Source organism: Armigeres subalbatus, chromosome 3 (assembly GCF_024139115.2).
Source record: "Armigeres subalbatus isolate Guangzhou_Male chromosome 3, GZ_Asu_2, whole genome shotgun sequence".
NCBI lineage: Eukaryota > Metazoa > Arthropoda > Insecta > Diptera > Culicidae > Armigeres > Armigeres subalbatus.
Genome location: NC_085141.1, coordinates 202106108 through 202132286, shown reverse-complemented (window position 1 = coordinate 202132286; position 26179 = coordinate 202106108). Strand labels below are relative to the sequence as shown.

General features: G+C 33.4%; 1 protein-coding gene and 1 long non-coding RNA gene across 3 annotated transcripts in view; one reads left to right on the top strand and one right to left on the bottom strand.

Moving 5' to 3' along the window:
• The window catches only part of LOC134226579 (uncharacterized), a 39232-nt gene extending 22433 nt beyond the window's left edge, over positions 1-16799 (bottom strand). Inside the window, exons 1-2 of one of the 2 annotated variants that reach the window (XM_062707432.1) lie at positions 16545-16799; positions 16342-16491 (exon numbers count right to left, since the gene is read on the bottom strand). In XM_062707432.1, the coding sequence (XP_062563416.1) occupies positions 16342-16491; positions 16545-16680 (286 nt within the window). In that variant the 5' untranslated portion in view covers positions 16681-16799. The remainder of the gene's footprint in view (positions 1-16341; positions 16492-16544) is intronic. The other variant, XM_062707433.1, reaches the window with a different exon arrangement.
• Positions 16800-20130: 3331 nt separating this feature from the next.
• Positions 20131-20872, top strand: LOC134226563 (uncharacterized). Its single transcript, XR_009983505.1, has 4 exons — positions 20131-20289; positions 20372-20462; positions 20560-20691; positions 20758-20872. It is a non-coding gene; the product is annotated as an uncharacterized LOC134226563 (long non-coding RNA).
• The last annotated feature ends 5307 nt before the right edge of the window (positions 20873-26179 follow it).

Below are 26179 nucleotides of genomic sequence, written 5' to 3'. Positions count from 1 at the left end.
CAAACAATTTAAGTTGAATAAGCTAGTTTTTTAGCTGAACAAGCCAAATTATGGCAAAATAAGCTTTTATCAGCCTCCAATGCTTGTTTGGTAAGCTCATATGTCTTTCTAATCGCATAAAGTTTTTCTGGAATCTGACGACAGAAAATTCATCACTCACACTCAACCTCCTGTAAAATAATGGTTTTGAGACGAACCGACAATGCGCCCTTCAAATCACAGGCAAAATCAGAATTGTGAAAGAAAATTTCTTTTGTCTACTTTGACATCAACGTCAGATGATTTGCCATCCATGGAGAAAAAACTTCTACAGCGTCGCCAAGCGATTATGATTTGCACTTTGAAATACGTTCCTCTCGGCTCAACCTCCTCTAGTGTAACTGAGAAAAACCGATTTGTTTTCAATAATGTTTCTTTCCAATTACAAACAGAAATAAAACCTGAATTTTGAATATCACTTGACTGTTACTGACGACAACGTTTCTGCAGCGTTGCTCTCCGACGAGCGTTTGTGATTCTGATACTGACGGAAACTTCCTTCAATACCGACGCCATTGTTTGCTTTCAACCCTTTCTTTTCATAAAATGCTGGTCCTGAAAAGAGTCGATTTTCAATCCACAATGCGTCTTTTGAATCACTCACAGCAATCAAACGTTAATCTGAACCGTGTGTTAAAAATTCACTGCTTCACGACGGCTGCTCGATGATTTCCCGCTAAGACGCTAAGAATAAAAGTTCAGCACCGCCACTGATATCCCGAGACTGCAATCGACGCCCAAGATGAACAGATTTTCTTTCCACAAAGCGCTTTTCTAATCACTGATAGAAGCGAACCGATAGTCTGAGCATTGCGTGGATATTTCTCTTGAGTACTACTACTTTTGGCGACGGCCAGCGCATATTCTAATCCATTGTTTTTAATTGTTAGGGAGAATCTTAAAGAGTTCGTCGATCGATTGATACCAAAATCTCGAAAATCGGTACTTTGAATATGCAGAATTACCACCCTATCTTCGAAAAGGTGTAACCTACGTCAAAAATTAGAATTTTTCGTTAGTTACGCCAATGAAAAAAACTTATCAATTATTTCAGAACATTATAGTTGGAATATGAAAGCGAGCAATGAACGTGTTCGTCGGCGATATATTTGTGTATTCCGTTTCAATTCAAACTATTTAGGTCACTACAATTATTTAATTAAAATTATGTCCTACTGATCTCCAAAAAGTCAAGGGGGGGGGGGATAATAAAAAATAAATATTAGAATGAAAAAAATCTAAAAACACCTCGGATTTGTTAAGAAAATTATTTTGAGCTTTTTAGTGGAATGTCTTCACTTGTCATAAGATGAGTTCGTACAATCCCCTAAATTCCACCACTTAATTGTACCTTGACAGATACGTATTTCGACCTTACTGTTGAGGTCGAAATACGTATCCGTCAAGGTACAATTAAGTGGTGGAATTAAACTCGTCTTATGACAACCTCGGATTTGTTAAAGACTGTTTTGAAAAGGCTCAAAATCGTCCGATTTTGTTTTGTTGCGCCCTCAAAATATTATTTTTGGGCTAAAAAATCCGGGGGGATGGGGACATAATTGTTTTTAAATATTTGTATCGACCTTATTTTACAAATTTATATGCCACATCACATCACTAAATATACTAAGGGCCGTTTTCTTCACCTCCGCTTAACTCGTAAGCGATGCTTACCCATACGTTTAAACCTGGTTTAAGCACTAAACGGAGGTGAAGAAATTGACCCTAAATAATGTGTTCTTCTTCTTCTTATTGGCATTATATCCCCACACTGGGACAGAGCCGCCTCGCAGCTTAGTGTTCATTAAGCACTTCCACAGTTATTGACTGCGAGGTTTCTAAGCCAGGTTACCATTTTTGCATTCGTGTATCATGAGGCTAGCACGATGATACTTTTATGCCCAGAGAAGTCGAGGCAATTTCCAATCCGAAAATTGCCTAGACCGGCACCGGGAATCAAACCCAGCCTCCCTCAGCATGGTCTTGCTTTGTAGCCGCGCGTCTTACCGCACGGCTAAGGAGGGCGTGATTTGTTCAGTAGATATATATTTATAAAAATATTGTAACTGTTTGTCCTGGTTATACTTGATGACTTTAAATCATTTTCTTTTGCCATTATCAGCTGTTTTACATTCTGAGTTCCGGACAAACTGACACGTTTGATCAAAGCGACGATGGATCGGGTGATGTGCGTAGTTCGAGTTTCAAGGGCATTCTCGAGTCCCTTCGAAACCCGCAGAGGGTTACGGCAAGGTGATGGTCTTTCGTGTCTGCTATTCAACATTGCACAATGGTCCCAGAGTTGAATCTAGCATGACAAAAATGTTTGCGCCAAAACTATTAGTTTTAGATATATAGTGTCTTTGGGGAAAAAAAAAATCATATTTTTTGACGATTTTTTTCCATGTAGTGAAATTAGGGTGGTACCTATATTTCAGAAGTTCATAATATCAACTTTTTATTTTTTCGGTAAATACTTGTGCAATGTTCCACAAAGTTATAGAGCAATTAATTTTGAACAACTTTGCCGAAAAAACCATTTTTCTATCACTTATGGTTCACAAGTTATGAGCTTTTTCAATAAATACGTTAGGGTGGTCCCTAAAAATCGGTATTCTTCACATAACTTTTTATACATTCATTTCTCACACAAACTTTGTTCCGAGCAATTTTAGGATTTTTGTTCCGAGCAATTTGCGCCGTTTCAAGGTTTTCCGTTCCGGAATTTCTCGTGGTGTACCTACTTAGCCAAGTTTGTTGGGTTCAAGAAATGCTCTTTTTTCTATTACTTGCCTTCCATAACATTTCGAACTTTAATGCAAACCATTGAGATTTCCCACCTGATGAAGATTTGCTTTTAACGTAATAGTAATAAAAACATTTCAGTAGCTAACCACTGGTCATCTTCGCTTTCTCCCACTGGCGATACCGAAAAAAAATCTAATCAAAACAAGGTAGGCTTTTAACAAAGGCTATACTTCAAAAGTGACGTACTTTTAACGCCACAAATCCAACAGAAACCCAAGCTACTACCATTAATATGCATAGTAGCCTGATTTTCTGTTTGATGTTTAGCATTTTTGTTGAAGACCCATGGACATATCTCGTTTATTTATCAAATTATAGCCGTTTTTCGATAAAAACATATTTTTTTGAGAATAAAATAAAACGCTTCAAACAAAAAACGCTCTCTCAGTTTTCCCACCATAAACGCAGAAAAGTGCGAGCTTTCGAATAGAACCAATAGATTGAAAATCGGTTTGCTCCATTTTGAAATTTTCGAATATGAAAAAACATGTTTTTCATACAAATAACTTTTTTGTTATAAGAGATAGATCCATGGTTCTTTGACAAAAATGTGCGTCTTCAAAAGTCCTAAAAGTGCTCGGAACAAAGTTTGTGCGAGAAATGAATGTATAAAAACTTATGTGAAGAATACCGATTTTTAGGGACCGCCCTAACGTATTTATTGAAAAAGCTCATAACTTGTGAACCATAAGTGATAGAAAAATGGTTTCTTCGGCAAAGTTGCTCAAAATTAATTGCTCTACAACTTTGTGGAACATTGCACAAATATTTACCGAAAAATTAAAAAGTTGATATTATGAACTTCTGAAATATAGGTACCACCCTAATTTCACTACATGGAAAAAAATCGTCAAAAAATATGAATTTTTTTTCATAATGACACTATATATCTAAAACTAATAGTTTTGGCGCAAACATTTTTGTCTTGCTAGATTCGACTCTGGGACCATTGTGCATTGCTTTGGAAGGGGTAATACGAAGAGCAGGGATTAACACGAGTGGTACAATTTTCAATAAGTCCGTCCAGTTATTTGGCTTCGCCGATGACATAGATATTATGGCACGTAACTTTGAGAAGATGAAGGAAGCCTACATCAGACTGAAGAGGGAAGCCAAGCGGATCGGATTAGTCATCAACACTTCGAAGACGAAGTACATGATAGGAAGAGATTCAAGAGAAGACAATGTGAGCCACCCACCGCGAGTTTGCATCGGTGGTGACGAAATCGAGGTGATAGAAGAATTTGTGTACTTGGGCTCACTGGTGACTGCCGAAAATGATACCAGCAGAGAAATTCGGAGACGCATAGTGTCTGGAAATCGTACATACTTTAGACTCCGCAAGACGCTCCGATCGAATAGAGTTCGCCGCCGTACCAAACTGACAATCTACAAAACGCTCATTAGACCGGTAGTCTTCTACGGACACGAGACCTGGACGATGCTCGTGGAGGACCAACGCGCACTTGGAGTTTTCGAAAGGAAAGTGCTGCGTACCATCTATGGTGGGGTGCAGATGGCGGATGGTACGTGGAGGAGGCGAATGAAGCACGAGTTGCATCAGCTGTTGGGAGAACCATCCATCGTTCACACCGCGAAAATCGGACGACTGCGGCACGTAGCCAGAATGTCGGACAGTAACCCGGTGAAAATTGTTCTCGACAACGATCCGACGGGCACAAAAAGGCGAGGTGCGCAGCGGGCAAGGTGGATCGATCAGGTGGAAGATGACTTGCGGACCCTCCGTAGACTGTGTGGTTGGCGACGTGTAGCCATGGACCGAGCCGAATGGGAAGACTCTTCGGCCTTAGTCTGAATAAATGAATAAATGAACATTCTGAGTTTGAGACAAGTTTGGAACGCTAATATTTTTTGCCTTTCTCGTATACTAAGTATACGGTAAAGGCTATATGATCGCTCCAAAAAGAAACTTTTTATAGAAGGCCCGGAGACCCATAGTGTTATATACCGATCGACTCAGCTCGACGAATTGAGGTGATGTCTTCTTGTAGGCGGCGCCCTTTTGCGAGACGCCCCGCTTCAGCTCGAGTATCATCTCGCCCATCCGGGTACGTCTTATTCGACGTACGTCGGCGCCGAGTTCACCGAGCTTGACGTCACTCCTCATCGCCTTCAAAACATCCGAGTACTTAGCCTCGTCCGCCGTGATGACTAGGGCATCGCCCCTGGAGCGATTGGCGCCTACCCTAGACTTCTTGCTACCCTCATTCGCCTGGGCCTTCTTTTCGGCCCTTGACGTCTTCGGTTTCCTCTTGTTCTTGACCAGGGTCCAGGAGGCGTCACCCCCCTCTATTTCCCTGGTCTGGTGCGGCTGAGAACTTTCAGCCTGCCGTTACCCCTTATCACCGTCTTTCCTGAGTGGACGGACCTTTCCAGGTCCTTCCTCCCCCGGTTTTGGAGGCACCTGACCGGGGTTCAGCTTCCCAGCCCCACTACCCTTGTTCGGGGTAGTAACTCTCCGCGTTTTGGAGCGGCCCCCAGGGAGCTCATCCCCTGGAGACTGTCTCCCCCGTTTTTGTGTCTGCTCCTTTGGAGCAGTCACCCCCGACGTACCCGCAAATACTTGAGCCTCAGTCTGGGTAGACTTTGGCAACACCGTCTTCGCTGGCACGCTTTCGGTCGATTCGACCTTGCCCGAGTCCGCGAATCCTTGGGCCTCAGTCTGGGTAGACCTCGACTCCACCGATTTCACGGGTTTACACTTGGCCGTCCCGACCGCCCTTTCCAGCTTGGCGTCCAGCATCGACTTTCGAAGTTTCTGCAAGCTCCTCTTGAGGTCCTTGCTGATATTATGCTTCGATGACGCAAAGTCGATGATGGCGTCCAGCTGTTCCGTCGCCACCTCGAAGGCCGAAAGCCCATCGCGTTTGCGGTTCATCGCCTCCACAAGCCATGGGCCGTCAATAACCCCTACCGGCGTTTTTATAGCCGAGAGGAAGGTTGAGTGACCCACGCTGGCGCTGCGCACTGAGCTGCCGGCTATTGCCTCTGGCCTCCTAGGCAGAGACCTGATCAACCCACCTCTTGCGAAGGGGTTGTCGCCTACACTACTACCACTAATTGAAGAATTGACTTGGTTTTCCATTTTGGTCCCACGAGTTGCTCGGGAAAAGAGGTCCACCACGCCAGAGCCCAGCATGACGCGGTAAGGGACAATTACTGTGGAGGGTGCCCAGATACCCCACAGGCTCCGTTAAAGGCCTAGCTTATTATTTCACCCCCCTGGCCATGCATCCCCTCGGCACGGGTCGCTTGACGCCTTGGGATTAGGGGTTAGGGACGATGGTCCCGGTCTAACTCGCAGTGGCCATGGGGAGGGGTCGTCAAGCCCTTGGACAAAGTCCCTGCTGCCTCTGCTGTGTGTAATACCACTTTTTTATAGAAAAATTGAGTAAAAAAATGTCACTCATTTTTCAGGCACATATCCTTAGTCGATTTCTCGCTTAACTTTTCAAAAGGACCTAAGTAACATTTTTTTCATGAATTAATTTGAATAGCGCAATCAACAGAAAAACATGTAAGCTTTTGATTGCAGTACTCAAATTAATTCATGAAAAAAATGTTACTTAGGTCCTTTTGAAAAGTTAAGCGAGATTTACTCACAACAAATTGCATTCGAAGCAAGATACTCTACCATTGCTTCCTATTGAAAATTGGGCAGATCGGACTATGGGCTCAAGAGTAATGGCCAAAATACTATTTTTATAATGCACGAGAAAGGCACCATTACCGCTAGGTGGATTAATCAGGGTTTTTCTTCTTTTTCTTATTGGCATTACATCCCACACTGGGACACAGCCGCCTCGCAGCTTAGTGTTCATTAAGCACTTCCACAGTTATTAACCGCGAGGTTTCTAAGCCAGGTTACCATTTTTGCATTCGTATATCATGAGGCTAGCAAGATGATACTTTTATGCCCAGGGAAGTTGAGACAATTTCCAATCCGAAAATTGCCTAGACCGGCACCGGGAATCGAACCCATCCACCCTCAGCATGGTCTTGCTTTGTAGCCGCGCGTCTTACCGCATGGTTAAGGATGATATTTTTTCTTAGTTTGTTGTAATTATTTATTATCGTCACGTCAACAAATTTTCAACTCGTCAACATATTTTCAATTTATATTCGAACTAATTATTTCCCAACAAATAAATGAATACAGTATTGACCCGATTTTATCACGTTTTCGACCGATTTTGTTACCCCAATTTTTTTTTTAAATTTTAGTCATTCTTTTTATTTTTGTGAATAATACCGCAAACAACGTTGATTCCCAGGAAATATCTTTCACCGCCTGTAGTTTATTCTAAATGACTTCTGAGAACCTGGGAAGGATTTTGTTCCGTCTAGGACGAAAGTCCGAGAACATTCTAGAATCCGAAATCCAACTGCTCTAGAAGTCTCTAGAACCCTATGGAACTATTTGGATGCGCCAACTATATCGACGCAACATCATCGTACGATGCGACATCACCATGCGACGTGACATCGATGCAACAACAAATCATGTTGCACACGCTGAAAGGAATATACATGAAATTTCTAGAAATAATCAAAATGAGTATATAAGCAGTGTTGTAGCACAATTCAAGCCAGTATAATTTTACCATCCGCGACGCGAGTATAATCGATAACCGTATTGTTAACAAAGTGTAGTGTATTGAAAGGTGAATGAAGTGAAGTAGTTCAGTAGTGCCTACTGGTGTTTTTCCCTAATTAATCCCAGTGTTACAGTCCACTGACCACCTAAGAAGGGAATCGTCTCCTAAGTCTCAAGAACATCATTCCATTCTAACGTTTGCCCTATTCCAGTTCCCAACAGCCAGTTTTGGGACGAAACATTTGTCTTTCGAGCCGGATATTGTACCGGAGATTATCCTGTTATTAGTGTGGAAAATGCCACGAGTGGAATATTCGCCGATTAAACACACCGCACCGGAAACTACCACACCTGTAAATGAAAACCCGCTAGTGAATGAGAACCATGAAGTGATCCAAAACCAAACATCGTTGCCGAATCCTCCATCAAATCAGGGGAATCGTTCGGAGGATTCTCAATCATCGGAGGATTCTCAATCAATCATCTGATTGGCAAGCTCAGATGAGTACGAATATTATGGAAAAGCTTAATGGACTCTTCCGTCAGCGCAAACCAAATAAAGCGAAAAGTTGTACGCATTCAGTTTACTTTGCGAGATCAAAGGCACATGAGCTTGGCTCAACAAAACGTAATCAGTGGAAAGCTCACAGCAGCGTACACTGAGTTCACCAAATTCCACAGTGAGATTATGGCCTTGATTCCCGATGCTGCTGAGGAAGAACAAGAGGAAATTTACACTGCGTTCGAGGATCGCTACGACAGTGCGTCAACTACAGTTCAAGAGATGATGTTTGTTCTCAATCGCAACTCTCAGTCTACCATAGCCAAGCCTCAAGTAATAATCCAGCAGCAACCTCTTAAAGCTCCAATTCCCACGTTCGACGGGAACTACGCCAACTGGCCCAAGTTTAAGGCGATTTTCCAACACCTAATGGAAAATTCTGCCGATTCCGACGCCATCAAATTGTACCATTTAGACAAGGCTCTAATTGGACCGGCTGCCGCTTCACTCGATGCCAAAATAATGAATGAGGGAAATCACCAACAAGCATGGCAGGTTTTGAGTGAACGCTACGAGAACCAACGAATCATAGTTAAGACTCACCTGCGAAGCCTGCTCAATCTGAGGAAGATGCCCAGTGAATCGTTCAAGGAATTACGTTTCTTGGTGGACGAAGCAACGGGACATGGGGAGAGCCTACGATATCTGAAGCAAGAACTTATCGGCGTATCAAAACACATGGTCGTATACCTAATCACCGCTGCTCTCGACAAGGTCACTCGTAAGGCATGGGAGTCGACCCTGAAAAGAGGTGAGTTGCCAAGGTACGACCCAACAATTCAATTCCTGAAATTACGCTGTCAAATTCTGCAGAACTTCGAGATGTCACAGCTTTCAATCTCGCCGGCATCAAGGATGAAGCCTAGTCCACCACCCAAACTTCTACCACAGAAAACCAACGCCGCCATAAGTTCAAACAAATATGTCAAGTCATGTGAGATTTGTTCTGGTGAACATTTCAACTACCAGTGCTCGCTATTGAAACAACTCACGACAGCGCAGCGAGCCGAGAAGATACGCTCCATCGGACTCTGCTTCAATCGTCTACGTAAAGGCCATCATTCCAAGCAATGCTCTTCCACAAGAACCTGTCGAAAGTGCAACAAGAAACACCACTCATTGCTCCATGAAGAATTGAAGCCATACAACACCGAAGTTGTTCAACCCGACGTTTCTACTCTAATCCGAACGAACGCTTCTTCTCCTGCCTCGTCGCCCTCGACTGTGATTGAACCTGTAACCACGACCTGTTCCTGCAGCAGAACACCGGAGTCCAAAACAGTGTTGTTGCTCACCGCCGTAGTTCACGCTTTCGATAAGGAGGGTCAGCCGCATCCTTGTCGAATACTACTAGACAGTGGGTCGCAGGTAAACTTCATCACGGAAAAAATGGCTAATCTCCTTGGAGTTTCGAAAACGAAAACCAACGTCCAAATCACAGGGATCAACGCACTCCGAAGTCTTTCTCGTGAGAAGATTACCGTGGCAGTCCGTGCCAGATTTACCGAGTTCCAAGCCTGAATTGAATTCTTGGTGACACCTAAGGTAACACAATCCATAACTTCTGCTAAGTTCGATGTGAGTTCCTGGAATCTTCCCGCTGGCATTCTACTAGCAGATCCAAAATTTCATACTCCAGACAAGATTGATGCACTCCTTGGAGGAGAGCTTTTCTTCGATATTTTCTTCGGTCACATCGCACTAGGTCCAAATCTACCGACGCTTCGTGAAACCTACCTAGGATGGATTGTTGCAGGAACCATCAGTACATCAGGAGATTCAAGTGCAAATGCTTTTCATTTCAATGTTGCAACCATTGAAGATGTTGAGGATCTGATGCACAGATTCTGGAAACTCGAAGCAGTACCAACCGCTTCCAGTCGCTCAGCCGAAGAGCAGTCTTGTGAGGACCATTTTTTGTCAACGTATAAGTGTAATTTATCCGGAAGATTTGTGGTGCAGCTTCCATTCAAACAGAATTTGGACCAACTTGACGACTGTCGACTGTCGAGCAAGGTTGGAAAAGCGGTTCAAGCGTGATCACAACTTACGAAGTCAATATATTGATTTTCTTCGTGAGTATGAGTCACTTGGGCACTGCCATCAAGTTGATGAAGCCAACGACCATCCACATTAAGCCAAGTACTACCGACCGCACCACGCAGTTCAAAGCCCTATGAAGTCTAGTACAAAATGTCTAGTGGTTTTTGATGCTAGTGCGAAGTCGGAACCTACGAAGATCTTTGAACGAGGTTCTACAGATAGGTCCTGTCGTACAGAGTGACTTATACTCGATCATGTTGCGGTTCCGAAAATACTCCTATGCTTTTTCCGCTGATATATCGAAAATGTATCGTCAAGTGCTCATTGCGTCGGAGGACCAACGATTTCTGCGAATCTTTTGGCGAGAGGACCCATCACAACCGCCAAGAGTAATGGAACTAAATACGGTTACATATGGAACAGCTTCGGCTCCGTATCAAGCAACGCGTTGTCTCATGCAACTAGCTGAGGATGAAGCTTTGGATTTCCCTGTCGCTTCTCGGAGCGTGAGGGAAGATTCTACGTCGATGACGTATTATCCGGCGCCGATACGTTGGATGAGCTCAGCGAATGTCACTCCTAATTGAAGGCTCTGCTAGCTCGCGGTGGCTTCCAATTACACAAGTGGTGTTTGAATTCTGAGGATTTTCTGCAACATATACCACCGCATGAACGGGAAAAACAGATGTCTTTGCATGAATATGGAGTGAACGATGTCATCAAGGTGCTAGGATTGCTTTGGGATCCCAAAGCTGACAACTTTTTCATCGCCAGCACATCAACCCAACCACAACTTTTGTCACAGTCAATCACGAAACGAACCGTGTACTCTGAGGTTGCAAAACTTTTTGATCCACTTGGACTATTTTCTCCGGTTATATTTGTGGCAAAACTCTTCATTCAACAACTATGGAAAACCAAAGCCGACTGGGATGAAGTGCTTAACGACGAAAATCAACGTAAGTGGATAGAACTCCGGAATGCATTACCTCAACTGAGTCTGATACAGGTACCAAGTTGTGTCATCTTTCCCAACGCAGTATACTACGAACTTCATGGTTTTTGGAGATGCTTCAGAAGCCGCATATGGAGCATGCTTATACTTGCGCAGTGTGTTCGCTGATGGTTCTGCCAAGTTACGCTTGCTTAGTGCCAAGTCGAAGGTTGCTCCTCTACAAGGAGTTGTGTGCCGCACTGCTTCTAACACATTTGGTACAAAGGGTCATATCAGCATTGAATATTCCATTTTCAAATGTCAGACTATACTCCGATAGTACAATAGTTCTGGCATGGTTGAATAAACCTCCTAGCAGCCTACAGACATTTGTAAGAAACCGTGTAGCAGAAATCCAAGCAAACACAAGTGGATACCTGTGGAATTACGTTCGATCTGAGGAGTGCAATCCAGCCGATATTGTGTCCAGAGGCCAACTCCCGGAAGCATTGAGTCGAAATTCCCTCTGGTGGGATGGACCTCCGTTCTTAACCCAGCCAGAACAGCCAATTGAACCATACAACGACATTCCTGACGATGAGTTACCTGAAATGAAGACGATTGTTGCTATGCCGATTGCAATTACTGAACCACTCAGTATATTTTCAACGCAAAGCTCATACCGTAAAATTCAACGTATCATCGGATAGGTTATTCGATTCGCCGAAAACTGTAAAAAATCAGCATCTCAACGTTTGCTGCTTCCTTACCTCACTATTGAAGAGTTACGTCGTGCCAACAACGCCGTCATGAAGGTGATTCAACGTGTTCATCTAGCGGATGAAATAGAACGAGTGATATCCAACCAACCATGCAAGCGTGTTGCAAATCTACGGCCATTATACGAGGGAGGACTTCTCTGCGTTGGTGGACGACTATATCGTTCTAATTTACCATTTGCGTCAAAGCACCAGATTATACTTCCCGATAAGGACGAACTCACAAAGAAACTCATTCGAAGCATGCATGTCGAGCTGCTACACATTGGTCAAGCAGGACTCATCAGTGCTCTGCGTCAACGGTATTGGTTGCTGAATTCACGGTCTACTGTCCGGCAAGTGACTCGCCAGTGTGTGAAATGCTTCCGTACCAACCCAATCGGAACGACACAGCTGATGGGAAACCTTCCAGAATCTAGAATTGTACCATCACCTCCCTTTGCAATGACAGGAGTAGACTACGCTGGCCTTAGCGTCGTAAAACAAGGCACATACAGAGCGAAGCTGATTAAGTCTTACGTTGCTGTCTTCGTCTGTATGACCACGAAAGCCATACATTTAGAGGCTGTTTCGGACCTGACTACAAGTGCCTTTTTGGCTGCACTGAGAAGATTCATCAGTCGTCGTGGGATGGCACATCACATCTTCTCTTATAATGCTACGAACTTCAAAGGAGCCACTCACGAACTTCACGAGCTCTATTGTAGGTTTCAAGCACAACAGACAAACAAAAGCATCCAAGAATTTTGTCAACTTCGTGAAGTGGAATGGCATTTCATCCCACCCGACGCCCCAGAGTTCGGTGGCCTTTGGGAGGCAGCAGTAAAATCTGCAAAAACCCACCTGAAACGTATCGTAGGAAATGCTACTCTTACGTTTGAGGAGCTTGCAACTGTTTTGGCAGAGATTGAAGCAGTACTCAATTCAAGACCAATGTTTGCACTCTCTAACGATCCATCTGATCCTCAAGTTATCACTTCAGCACATTACTTGATAGGACGCTCGCTCACAGCACCCGCCGAACCGTTACTTGAAAACGTTAAAGTAAATCGTCTCGAACGTTGGCAACATTTGCAGCTCACGCGCGAGCACTTCTGGCGAGCTTGGACAAAGGACTATCTCGCCTCACTACAGCCAAGAAAAAAGAACTTGAAAATGATGTCTAATGTTCAATCCGGTATGATTGTTCTGATCCATGACAAGAATCAACCGCCTCTTTGTTGGAAGTTAGGAAGAATTGTTGCTGTTTATCCAGGAGAAGACAATTTGGTGAGAACAGTGGATGTTTTCAGTAATGGTGTACCTACACTAGCGCCTCCTAAAGGCCGTCATGATATATCATATCTTAAAACTTGAATAACAATATAAATAAAAAAAAAATCAAATTGAAGTTGGAGGGCCAAGCCGGCCGAGCACTGTACATGTAAAAAAATAATTGTAGAACAGAAAATGAAACAATAAAGAAGAACTTTACTACTACTAATGGTGTAGTTTACCGTCGACCGATCACCAAGATATCCATCCTTCCTATTGAAGACAACAAACCTCTGATGGCGACAACTGAAACCTTGAGCCGATAACGCCTCAACCGGTCTAGGACGAAAGTCCGAGAACATTCTAGAATCCGAAACCCAACTGCTCTAAAAGTCTCTAGAACCCTATGGAACTATTTGGATGCAACAACTATATCGACGCAACATCATCGTACGATGCGACATCACCATGCGACGTGACATCAATGCAACAACAAATCATGTTGCACACGCTGAAAGGAATATACATGAAATTTCTAGAAATAATCAAAATGAGTATATAAACAGTGTTGTAGCACAATTCAAGTCAGTAGAATTTTATTGTCTATCCGGAATAAATTTATACCGCTTTTTATACCGAAGTTGGATTTTTCTCCAGATACAGGCAACTTTTCCAACTTCGGAAGTAGTGCGCTGGATTCACCTAAAGATGCGCTAAACAACGCATCAATTATTTTGACAAATAAAACTTCGGAAGAAAGTTCGGTTCGGAAGTCCCGACTTCCGAATTCTAACTTGGTGCTACGCCGACAATACCATCCGCGACGCGAATATAATCGATAACCGTATTGTTAACAAAGTGTAGTGTATTGAAAGGTGAATGAAGTGAAGTAGTTCAGTAGTGCATAGTGGTGTTTTTTCCTAATTAATCCCAGTGTTACGTCCACTGACCACCTAAGAAGGGAATCGTCTCCTAAGTTTCAAGAACATCATTCCATTCCAACGATTGCCCTATTCCAGTTCCCAATAGCCAGTTTTGGGACGGAACAGATTCTGTAAGCATGGTCGACAAGAAATAACGGGTACCGTTCACGCATTTTGCCTTTCCAAGGCATAAAATGATTCATATTTGTGAAATGAATTAAAAAATTTCAAATAATTTATTTTTCGATTTTGTCATATACCCTGTTTTATCACCCCAAAATTCACCAGAAGGGGGGGAGGGATAAAATCGGGATATTACTGTATTTCATCACCTACACTTCAAAAAAAAGTTTGAATTAAATCGGCAAACCAACAAAGTGGACCGGAGCGAGCGCGCGCTCGCTTCGGTCCACTTTCACGGAAGAAAAATAGTACCCAAAATTGAGTATTTTTAAACTTACTTTTGAGTTATTTTTTCTCTTCTCTTTCATCCACTCTTTCTTTTGTTGTCAAAAACAAAAGAGCCAAACAATCCAACGATGCCAGTTCAATACGGGAAGCCAATTTTGAGTTTTATTACCTGAGGTCGAAATTGAGTGAATTAAACTTACATTTGGGTAAATAAATTTTCCGTTGGGTACTTTTTTAACATGGGAGTAAAGGCAAACTACTTCGACCAAGATGAATACACAGCTAGGTGTTGCAATGTGCTCAGTTTGTGGAAGAGAAGAAGGCGGGGGTGAAAAATTCATTTTCAGTGCAAAACGACAACAAACCGGCTGGCTCTCCCATACTAAAATCCAAGATGGCTGAATCGTGAATTTGGCAGATTGAAACACCTAGTGGTGTATTCATCTTGACTTCGACCCTACTTACTCAATTTTGGCTTCCCGTACGGATGTTCGAGGTTGGGTGAATTAAACTCACTATTGGGTAGTTTATTTCTTCCGTGTTGTTGGTCTGCCGATTTTATTCGGCCTTTGTGATTCGGCCTTTCGTGGTTTCGACCTTTTTTGTGAAAACACTCCAGTGTATAGACGAATCCAAGTAAAAATAAGAAGAAGACACACGACGGTGTTAACTTTGACAGATCCTACAGCGCAGCATAGGGAGATCATTTTAAAATGCTTATAATAAATTCTAGACAAATTGTAATTAAAATCTGATTGATGTATGATACGGAAAAAGTTCCGAACTGTATGATAGATACATTTTTGGAAAATATTAAAAAAATTGAGATAAGCTTCCAGATATGTAATTCCGAACTTTTTCCGTACCGTACATCAATAAGATTTTAATTAAAATTTGTCTAGAATTTATTATAAGCATTTTAAAATGATCTCCCTATGCTGCGCTGTAGGATCTGTCAAAGTTAACACCGTCGTGTGTCTTCTTCTTATTTTTACTTGGATTCGTCTATTCCGTATATAGTAGAAAATCGAAAACTTGTTTTCAATAAAATGAAATATCTGCAGTTATCAGACGTCGCAACTCATTTCTGATTAGTGCGCATGGTAGTACATCCATGCGTGCATGATGCGCACTACTAATGAAATATTTCAAATTATCGCGACTCGCCGCGCAGCTCGAGTGCTCAATCGCGCGGTCCGGTTTGGTGGCAGCCCGACAATATTTTCAGTGCGCGCGCTCCTGTGGCTCGAGTGCATTTTTTCGACAGTTTGCCATGACATTTAGAAAATTCAAATATCCTTCCACATCCTTCTATTAGTGGAACTTATGCTACGTTTAGACAAGGCAAGTGAATTGAGCAAGTCGCTTGAATCGAACGCGAACTGAACGTGTAAACACCTTAATTCAATTCACTTGAACGAAAAGAAAGTTGAACATGTTCAACTTTTGGCAAGTCAATTGATTTCAACTGAGTTGTTCAACTCACTTGCCCTGTCAAAACGTAGCATTACTTAGTTGAAACTAGAGTCCTATAAGAAGAGTAACGTCATATTCCACTTTTGACAGGTCTCCTGCTCGTTTGGAACGCGCATTTGTATGGAACTGACAGCTGATCCTGTTCCAATTTTGACACTTGACGACACTGTTATTATAGTCACTGTAGTTGAAACTATAAAATCGTGTAGATGGAGTAAAATCAAAGAGCAGAATTTTTTGCCCTGAGTGTAGGACAACACTGGTCTAGATTATAAAAAAATCAGATTTCAAAAATATTTGAATAATCCCAAGATTATCCCCAGCTACCAACGAGAAGCAGGAAGATTTTTTTTGTTGCGAGGAAATTAACCACAATGGAAAAATAATCATCGAATTGTCAAATTTGAAGTTAAGCGAATCGGTGAAATGGTCCGCATCTCAAGATATCTCAAGAGAAAAACTGAATTACGTTCATGCGATTTTTTGTTTCTTACATGCTGGCTTGGACCGGATAGCCCCAAGAATTTCGAACTGCGCCCATCCTGTAATCACATCGTCCTTACAATCGTGCTGTTCCTTACGGCATTTACAGTTACGACATACTTTTCTCCAAAAATGCAAATCCAGGCCGGGGCATTTTTCACCTATATTTTGTCCAAATTATAAATGAAGTTAATTTATATTACACTTTTTATACTTTTTTTACCGCAAACGATGCACGGCGCTCCGTTGCCGCTCTCGTGTCCTAATTTAGCTTTTATTTGCTCCCGACGACTTTCCAACTTGATCAGCCATTCAGGCACTGATCCAGTGTCTGTCCCAGATCCCGACATAATAACTGCAAATATTTATCGTTCAACAGTAACTAATATTTTAAGGAAAAATATAAATTTTTTATGTGTAGCCAACTAATCCAAGTAAAAACAAAAACACTCGACGGTGTTAACTTTGACAGATCCTACACGGAAGAAATAAACTACCCAATAGTGAGTTTAATTCAACCAACCTCGAACATCCGTACACGGACAGACAAATCAACCCAAACTTTGACTTCAATATTCGCACTGTTGAGAATATCGCAGAAAAAAATTACCCAAATTTGGGTAGTTTTTCCTTTTTTTTCCACGATTGTTGCCAAAACTAGAGCAAGAGGTAAACACCTCACCGGGGTTGCTCAGCCCAATAACCCAAATTTGAGTAAATTCAATATTCTCAATTTTGCGTTGATCAAGGTCCGCTTTGGATAAATTAAACTCAGCTTTGGGTAAATTGTTTACATGGGATCAAAGGCAAACTACCTATAGTGCCAGAAAAGTCATTTTACTAGAGGCCTGAATAAGAGAAACGCGGATAGAAAATATGACTCTGCCAACACTGCATTCAATCTTCTTCACCAAAGAGCAACATATGAAAAGGAAGAAATGGTTTATGTAGATAAAATCTCACAATCCGCTATTTAATGTTTCCACATCACATGACAATAGAATCCAATAAACAATGCAATTTCATTTCAGAATCTATAAATTACTTGCATATATTATTGCAAACTAATGTAAAATGCATTCAAATTTGTTTATTTAAAAATGGCATAAAAACAAATTTAGCCGTTTTCAGTATTTGAGCCAACATTTTGGCTGCTTGACAGGTTTCCCGCTCGATTGGCTGCTGTTTTTTGATGGTTCGATTGGCGGCACATACCTATCCGCGTTTCTCTTATTCAGGCCTCTAATTTTACTAAAAATTGGGTTATTGGCCAGAACCACGGTTTTGAGTGCAAACAACCAACTTTTGGGTAGTTTTGGTTTTCAGTGTACGGGAAGCCAAAATTGAGTAAGTAGCCCAGAGTAACAATCTGTGAGATGTTAGGGTCTGGTTAGGGTCTGTTAGTTATGCTTCTCTTCAGAAAGCATATAACATACACTTCAGTGTCATGCTTTTTCCTCTTTTTCTCTCGTGCTTGGCAACGCCGGCAACAAACTGGAAACATAAACGACCAGTCGACTCGACAGCAAACTCAAAGACAGAAAAAAAAACAAATGACGTTGCTTCCAAGCTGTTTTTGCGATTTTTTCTTCTGAAAAATCAATATGTATATTGCGATGTTTGATTGCTTTTTCATGTAAGTATTTATTTTCACTGATTGAGAACATTAAGGTAGCTTGTTAATATTAAACTTCGAATTTCAGCATTCGGCTTTGTGTCAGCATCTGCAAAAATAAGTTGCAGGCATCGACGAGAAGCTGGTCATAAAAGATATTTTAGTTACTAGATAAAGATTGTCGCTGTCATCGCTGTCCGGAACATCTTTTGCTGGCGAGGATAGGGTAGCTAAATGTCAAAGAAGGAAAATCCATACGATTTGACAGCTTGGTACCCAACATGTTTCGGACAGCAGAACAAAGGGAACCGAAGCGACAATCTTTATCTAGTAACTAAAATATCTTTTCTGGTCATGGTCACCCCAGGGCGGAAATCGCTGATGAGAAGCGCTCAAGGATGCAACGCCAGGGATGCCAGACATCCAGACAAGTCTGTATTTATACAGACATTTGGTCTTGCATACAGACATCATACATATTACAGACATTATACGCAGACTTTTGATTGAAGTTACAGACTTTTACAGACATTCAGTTTTCAGAAACTTTGGGCTGCTAATCAGAATCCTGTTGGGCTTTCCAATTAAACTATTTTGGGTTTTCAAACAATATAGTTATGGATATTTTGTACGGAAATCTATAAAGATTCCAATCGATATCGTTTTGGAATTCCCAGCGGAGCCTTTTAGGCTTCTGAACGGGATCCTATTTGGGTTCCAAACAGAATCCTTTTAGAACTCCAAACGGAAAGATTCTTTGATTCCTTTCGGAAACATAACAAGATTCCATTCAGAAGTCCAAGATTTATTCATTCTGAAGCCCAAAATGATCCCGTTTGACAGTCCAAAAGTTCCATTAGGGTGCACAAAAGATATCCGTTCGTACTGATTTCCGTACAAAATTATGTGAATTTCCGAACGTAATCCTTTTGGCTTTACTAATGGATTTTTTCGAGTTTCTGAATCGAAATGTATCACTCTGGGCTTCCCAAAAATCCATTTGGACTTTCAAACGGAAGACTGACAGGATTCTGAACAAAATCATTCTCGAATTCCGAATGGAATCGTTTTGGACTTGCGAAAGAAATACTTTTAGACTTTCAAGTGTTCTGGGCTTCTGTACGGGATCTTTTTCTGCTTCTGGACAAGGGATTCCGATTAGAATACTTATGGGATTTCCTACCGAAGCCCTAAAAGGGCTTTGTTCGGAAGCGCAAAATGAATCGATTAGAAATCCCAGAAGAGTTCCTTCCAAAAGCCAAAACGAGCTCCGTTCAGAAAATCACAAAATCTCGATTCGTAAGCTCAAAACAAGTCTTTTTTCTGAGTTTTCGAATGAAAAAATTTTGAAATTTTGAATGAAATTATTTTGGGCTTCGAAAATAGAATTCTTCTCGATTTTCAAACGGAACCTTGTTGGGCTTCTGTACGAAATTTTTTTAGACTATACTTTCAAACGAATTCCTTTTAGACTTTCGGAAGGATTACTTTTGGAATTCCGAGTGGATCCATCTGGGCTTCATTATAGATTTTTTTAATGTTTCTGTACAAGAGATATCCTTTTGGAATTACGAAGCCTCAAAAGATTCCGTTCGGAAGTCAAAAGGATTTTGTTCGAAAGCGCAAAGGAACTCCCATTCGGAAGCCCTAAAAAATGCGAAAGACCAAGAGTTCTCCGTTTGTAAACCCAAAAATGACCGTTCCGTGCTTTGGGGTTTCAAACGGATTTATTCCTTCTGTGCCTCTCCTCCGAATCAAACTCATTTGGACTTTCCAAAGGATCTTCAGTTGGAAAAATGCGAAAATATCAATTAAATTTATGCTAATGTAACAACATACATATTGATAAGAACATTATTCAGAGCATTATAGTCGAATATCTTCACTTGTCATAAGACGAGATAGTATTATCCCATTTAATTCCACCAAGATACGTATTTCAACCTCAATAGCTGCTTTACTTGTTTTCAGTTAAGAAAATTATTCTGAGCTTTTTAGTGGAATGTCTTCACTTGTCGTATAAACTTGTCGTATAAACTCGTCTTGTTTTCAGTATCTCGTACTTCACTCGGCTTAGTCTTACACTGGCCTTTTGATTATTGAAACATTCTACGTTGTCAAAAGTTTATGGTTTTAAATAATTTTCTAATTCCTGTACCTTCCAAACTTCATACAGACAACAGACATTTTGCGTAGATTGATACAGACTTATAAAAATTGTATCTGGCATCCCTGTGCAACGCATAGATGGGATGGGGTTTCCTCTGAATAGTCGCTGTGATACGGTCCGCGTTTTGGATGGAATACTCCGGCAGCATTCACATTTCTTTGGCAGCTCCATTGAGTAAGTTTCCCTTCATAATGCGCATATATTATAAGATAACCATTACTTATGGCTTTTTTTGTTTAATTGGTTTTGCCAACAGCGATTTGGTGTTTTTTTTTAATAATCATAACGTCTCTGGCCTGAAGAATGCGCATCAGTTGGGACCACCATAAAATGGTGAGATAAAGCAAGTAAGTTTACATCAATATTTCAATATAAAATATGAGTTCAGTGCTCTCATTCCTATCTACATATCTTTCTACGACTTTGTTTTTAATTCACTTTCAGATTCAGAGGAGGCACTTTTCTTTTCGGTGGTTGACAGCTCTACTGCCAGGCGATGAGGAATGTCTTTTCGGAATATTAATTTCCATCCGGGAACGAATCTCAACCAGCAGAATGCATCTGGATTTCGCCTGGGTAAGACACTGTTGTTTGAAAAGCAAGATATTTTTTCTCAAAATCAAATTCTATTCTATGCTCCAGGTGGTGCTGGTTGGTTCCTGAGAAATCGCCGGGTGTAAGAGATGAGTTGCTGCAGGACCAATAGGCGTTATTTCACTGCAAGATGGGGAAGATTCTATGCGATGCATGAAGTCTAGGTTGTAAGCTCAAGTGCATGAAGAATTGCTTGGTCCAATAAGAAGAATCTCAGATCGTCGGACAGAGATCCTATCTTCACGTCTTCAAATGGCAATGTTTTAAACACTCATTTGTAATTTTATCGATTTTATTGATTTAATTTTAATCTAATTTTAATTTAATTTTAATTTAATTTTAATTTAATTTTAATTTTAATTTAATTTTAATTTAATTTTAATTTAATTTTAATTTAATTTTAATTTAATTTTAATTTAATTTTAATTTAATTTTAATTTAATTTTAATTTAATTTTAATTTAATTTTAATTTAATTTTAATTTAATTTTAATTTAATTTTAATTTAATTTTAATTTAATTTTAATTTTAATTTTAATTTAATTTTAATTTAATTTTAAATTTAATTTTAATTTAATTTTAATTTAATTTTAATTTAATTTTAATTTAATTTTAATTTAATTTTAATTTAATTTTAATTTAATTTTAATTTAATTTTAATTTAATTTTAATTTAATTTTAAATTTAATTTTAATTTAATTTTAATTTAATTTTAATTTAATTTTAATTTAATTTTAATTTAATTTTAATTTAATTTTAATTTAATTTTAATTTAATTTTAATTTAATTTTAATTTAATTTTAATTTAATTTTAATTTAATTTTAATTTAATTTTAATTTAATTTTAATTTAATTTTAATTTAATTTTAATTTAATTTTTATTTAATTTTTTTTTTTTTTTATTTTATTTTTATTTTAATTTTTATTTATTTTTAATTTAATTTTAATTTAATTTTAATTTAATTTTACTTTAATGTAAATTTAATTTAAATTTAATTTTAATTTAATTTAAATTTAATTTTAATTTAATTTTAATTTTAATTTTAATTTAATTTTAATTTAATTTTAATTTAATTTTAATTTAATTTTAATTTAATTTTAATTTAATTTTTAATTTAATTTTAATTTAATTTTTAATTTAATTTTAATTTAATTTTAATTTAATTTTAATTTAATTTTAATTTAATTTTAATTTAATTTTAATTTAATTTTAATTTAATTTTAATTTAATTTTAATTTAATTTTAATTTAATTTTAATTTAATTTTAATTTAATTTTAATTTAATTTTAATTTAATTTTAATTTAATTTTAATTTAATTTTAATTTAATTTTAATTTAATTTTAATTTAATTTTAATTTAATTTTAATTTAATTTTAATTTAATTTTAATTTAATTTTAATTTAATTTTAATTTAATTTTAATATAGTTATAATATAATTATTAATTAAATGTAATGTAATTTTAATATAATTTTAATTTAATAATAATTTAATTTTAATTTAATTTTAAATTAATTTTAATTTAATTTTAATTTTATGATAATTAAATTTTAATTTCCTTTTAATTCAATTTTTATTTTATTTTAATTTAATTTTAATTTAATTTTAATTTAATTTTACTTTAATTTTAATTTAATTTCATTTAATTTAATTTTAATTTAATTTTAATTTAATTTTAATTTAATTTTAATTTAATTTTAATTTAATTTTAATTTAATTTTAATTTAATTTAATTTAATTTAATTTTAATTTAATTTTAATTTAATTTTAATTTAATTTTAATTTAATTTTAATTTAATTTTAATTTAATTTTAATTTAATTTTAATTTAATTTTAATTTAATTTTAATTTAATTTTAATTTAATTTTAATTTAATTTTAATTTAATTTTAATTTAATTTTAATTTAATTTTAATTTAATTTTAATTTAATTTTAATTTAATTTTAATTTAATTTTAATTTAATTTTAATTTAATTTTAATTTAATTTTAATTTAATTTTAATTTAATTTTAATTTAATTTTAATTTAATTTTAATTTAATTTTAATTTAATTTTAATTTAATTTTAATTTAATTTTAATTTAATTTTAATTTAATTTTAATTTAATTTTAATTTAATTTTAATTTAATTTTAATTTAATTTTAATTTAATTTTAATTTAATTTTAATTTAATTTAATTTTAATTTAATTTTAATTTAATTTTAATTTAATTTAATTTTAATTTAATTTTAATTTAATTTTAATTTAATTTTAATTTAATTTTAATTTAATTTTAATTTAATTTTAATTTAATTTTAATTTAATTTTAATTTAATTTTAATTTAATTTTAATTTAATTTTAATTTAATTTTAATTTAATTTTAATTTAATTTTAATTTAATTTTAATTTAATTTTAATTTAATTTTAATTTAATTTTAATTTAATTTTAATTTAATTTAATTTAATTTAATTTTAATTTAATTTAATTTTAATTTAATTTTAATTTAATTTTAATTTAATTTTAATTTAATTTTAATTTAATTTTAATTTAATTTTAATTTAATTTTAATTTTAATTTAATTTTAATTTAATTTTAATTTAATTTTAATTTAATTTTATTTTAATTTTATTTTAATTTTAATTTAATTTAATTTTAATTTAATTTTAATTTAATTTTAATTTAATTTTAATTTAATTTTAATTTAATTTTAATTTAATTTTAATTTAATTTTAATTTAATTTTAATTTAATTTTAATTTAATTTTAATTTAATTTTAATTTAATTTTAATTTAATTTAAATTTAATTTAAATTTAATTTTAATTTAATTTTAATTTAATTTTAATTTAATTTTAATTTAATTTTAATTTAATTTTAATTTAATTTTAATTTAATTTTAATTTAATTTTAATTTAATTTTAATTTTAATTTAATTTAATTTTAATTTAATTTTAATTTAATTTTAATTTAATTTTAATTTAATTTTAATTTAATTTTAATTTAATTTTAATTTAATTTTAATTTAATTTTAATTTAATTTTAATTTAATTTTAATTTAATTTTAATTTAATTTTAATTTAATTTTAATTTAATTTTAATTTAATTTTAATTTAATTTTAATTTAATTTTAATTTAATTTTAATTTAATTTTAATTTAATTTTAATTTAATTTTAATTTAATTTTAATTTAATTTTAATTTAATTTTAATTTAATTTTAATTTAATTTTAATTTAATTTTAATTTAATTTTAATTTAATTTTAATTTAATTTTAATTTAATTTTAATTTAATTTTAATTTAATTTTAATTTAATTTTAATTTAATTTTAATTTAATTTTAATTTAATTTTAATTTAATTTTAATTTAATTTTAATTTAATTTTAATTTAATTTTAATTTAATTTTAATTTAATTTTAATTTAATTTTTAATTTAATTTTAATTTAATTTTAATTTAATTTTAATTTAATTTTAATTTAATTTTAATTTAATTTTAATTTAATTTTAATTTAATTTTAATTTAATTTTAATTTAATTTTAATTTAATTTTAATTTAATTTTAATTTAATTTTAATTTAATTTTAATTTAATTTTAATTTAATTTTAATTTAATTTTAATTTAATTTTAATTTAATTTTAATTTAATTTTAATTTAATTTTAATTTAATTTTAATTTAATTTTAATTTAATTTTAATTTAATTTTAATTTAATTTTAATTTAATTTTAATTTAATTTTAATTTAATTTAATTTTAATTTAATTTTAATTTAATTTTAATTTAATTTTAATTTAATTTTAATTTAATTTTAATTTAATTTTAATTTAATTTTAATTTAATTTTAATTTAATTTTAATTTAATTTTAATTTAATTTTAATTTAATTTTAATTTAATTTTAATTTAATTTTAATTTAATTTTAATTTAATTTTAATTTAATTTTAATTTAATTTTAATTTAATTTTAATTTAATTTTAATTTAATTTTAATTTAATTTTAATTTAATTTTAATTTAATTTTAATTTAATTTTAATTTAATTTTAATTTAATTTTAATTTAATTTTAATTTAATTTTAATTTAATTTTAATTTAATTTTAATTTAATTTTAATTTAATTTTAATTTAATTTTAATTTATTTTTAATTTAATTTATTTTTAATTTATTTTTATTTTAATTTTAATTTATTTTTAATTTATTTTTATTTTAATTTTAATTTAATTTTAATTTAATTTTAATTTAATTTAATTTAAATTTATTTTAATTTAATTTTAATTTAATTTTAATTTAATTTTAATTTAATTTTAATTTAATTTTAATTTAATTTTAATTTAATTTTAATTTAATTTTAATTTAATTTTAATTTAATTTTAATTTAATTTTAATTTAATTTTAATTTAATTTTAATTTAATTTTAATTTAATTTTAATTTAATTTTAATTTAATTTTAATTTAATTTTAATTTAATTTTAATTTAATTTTAATTTAATTTTAATTTAATTTTAATTTAATTTTAATTTAATTTTAATTTAATTTTAATTTAATTTTAATTTAATTTTAATTTAATTTTAATTTAATTTTAATTTAATTTTAATTTAATTTTAATTTAATTTTAATTTAATTTTAATTTAATTTTAATTTAATTTTAATTTAATTTTAATTTAATTTTAATTTAATTTTAATTTAATTTTAATTTAATTTAATTTAATTTAATTTTAATTTAATTTTAATTTAATTTTAATTTAATTTTAATTTAATTTTAATTTAATTTTAATTTAATTTTAATTTAATTTTAATTTAATTTTAATTTAATTTTAATTTAATTTTAATTTAATTTTAATTTAATTTTAATTTAATTTTAATTTAATTTTAATTTAATTTTAATTTAATTTTAATTTAATTTTAATTTTAATTTTAATTTAATTTTAATTTAATTTTAATTTAATTTTAATTTAATTTTAATTTAATTTTAATTTAATTTTAATTTAATTTTAATTTAATTTTAATTTAATTTTAATTTAATTTTAATTTAATTTTTAATTTAATTTTAATTTAATTTTAATTTAATTTTAATTTAATTTTAATTTAATTTTAATTTAATTTTAATTTAATTTTAATTTAATTTTTAATTTAATTTTAATTTAATTTTAATTTAATTTTAATTTAATTTTAATTTAATTTTAATTTAATTTTAATTTAATTTTAATTTAATTTTAATTTAATTTTAATTTAATTTTAATTTAATTTTAATTTAATTTTAATTTAATTTTAATTTAATTTTAATTTAATTTTAATTTAATTTTAATTTAATTTTAATTTAATTTTAATTTAATTTTAATTTAATTTTAATTTAATTTTAATTTAATTTTAATTTAATTTTAATTTAATTTTAATTTAATTTTAATTTAATTTTAATTTAATTTTAATTTAATTTTAATTTAATTTTAATTTAATTTTAATTTAATTTTAATTTAATTTTAATTTAATTTTAATTTAAT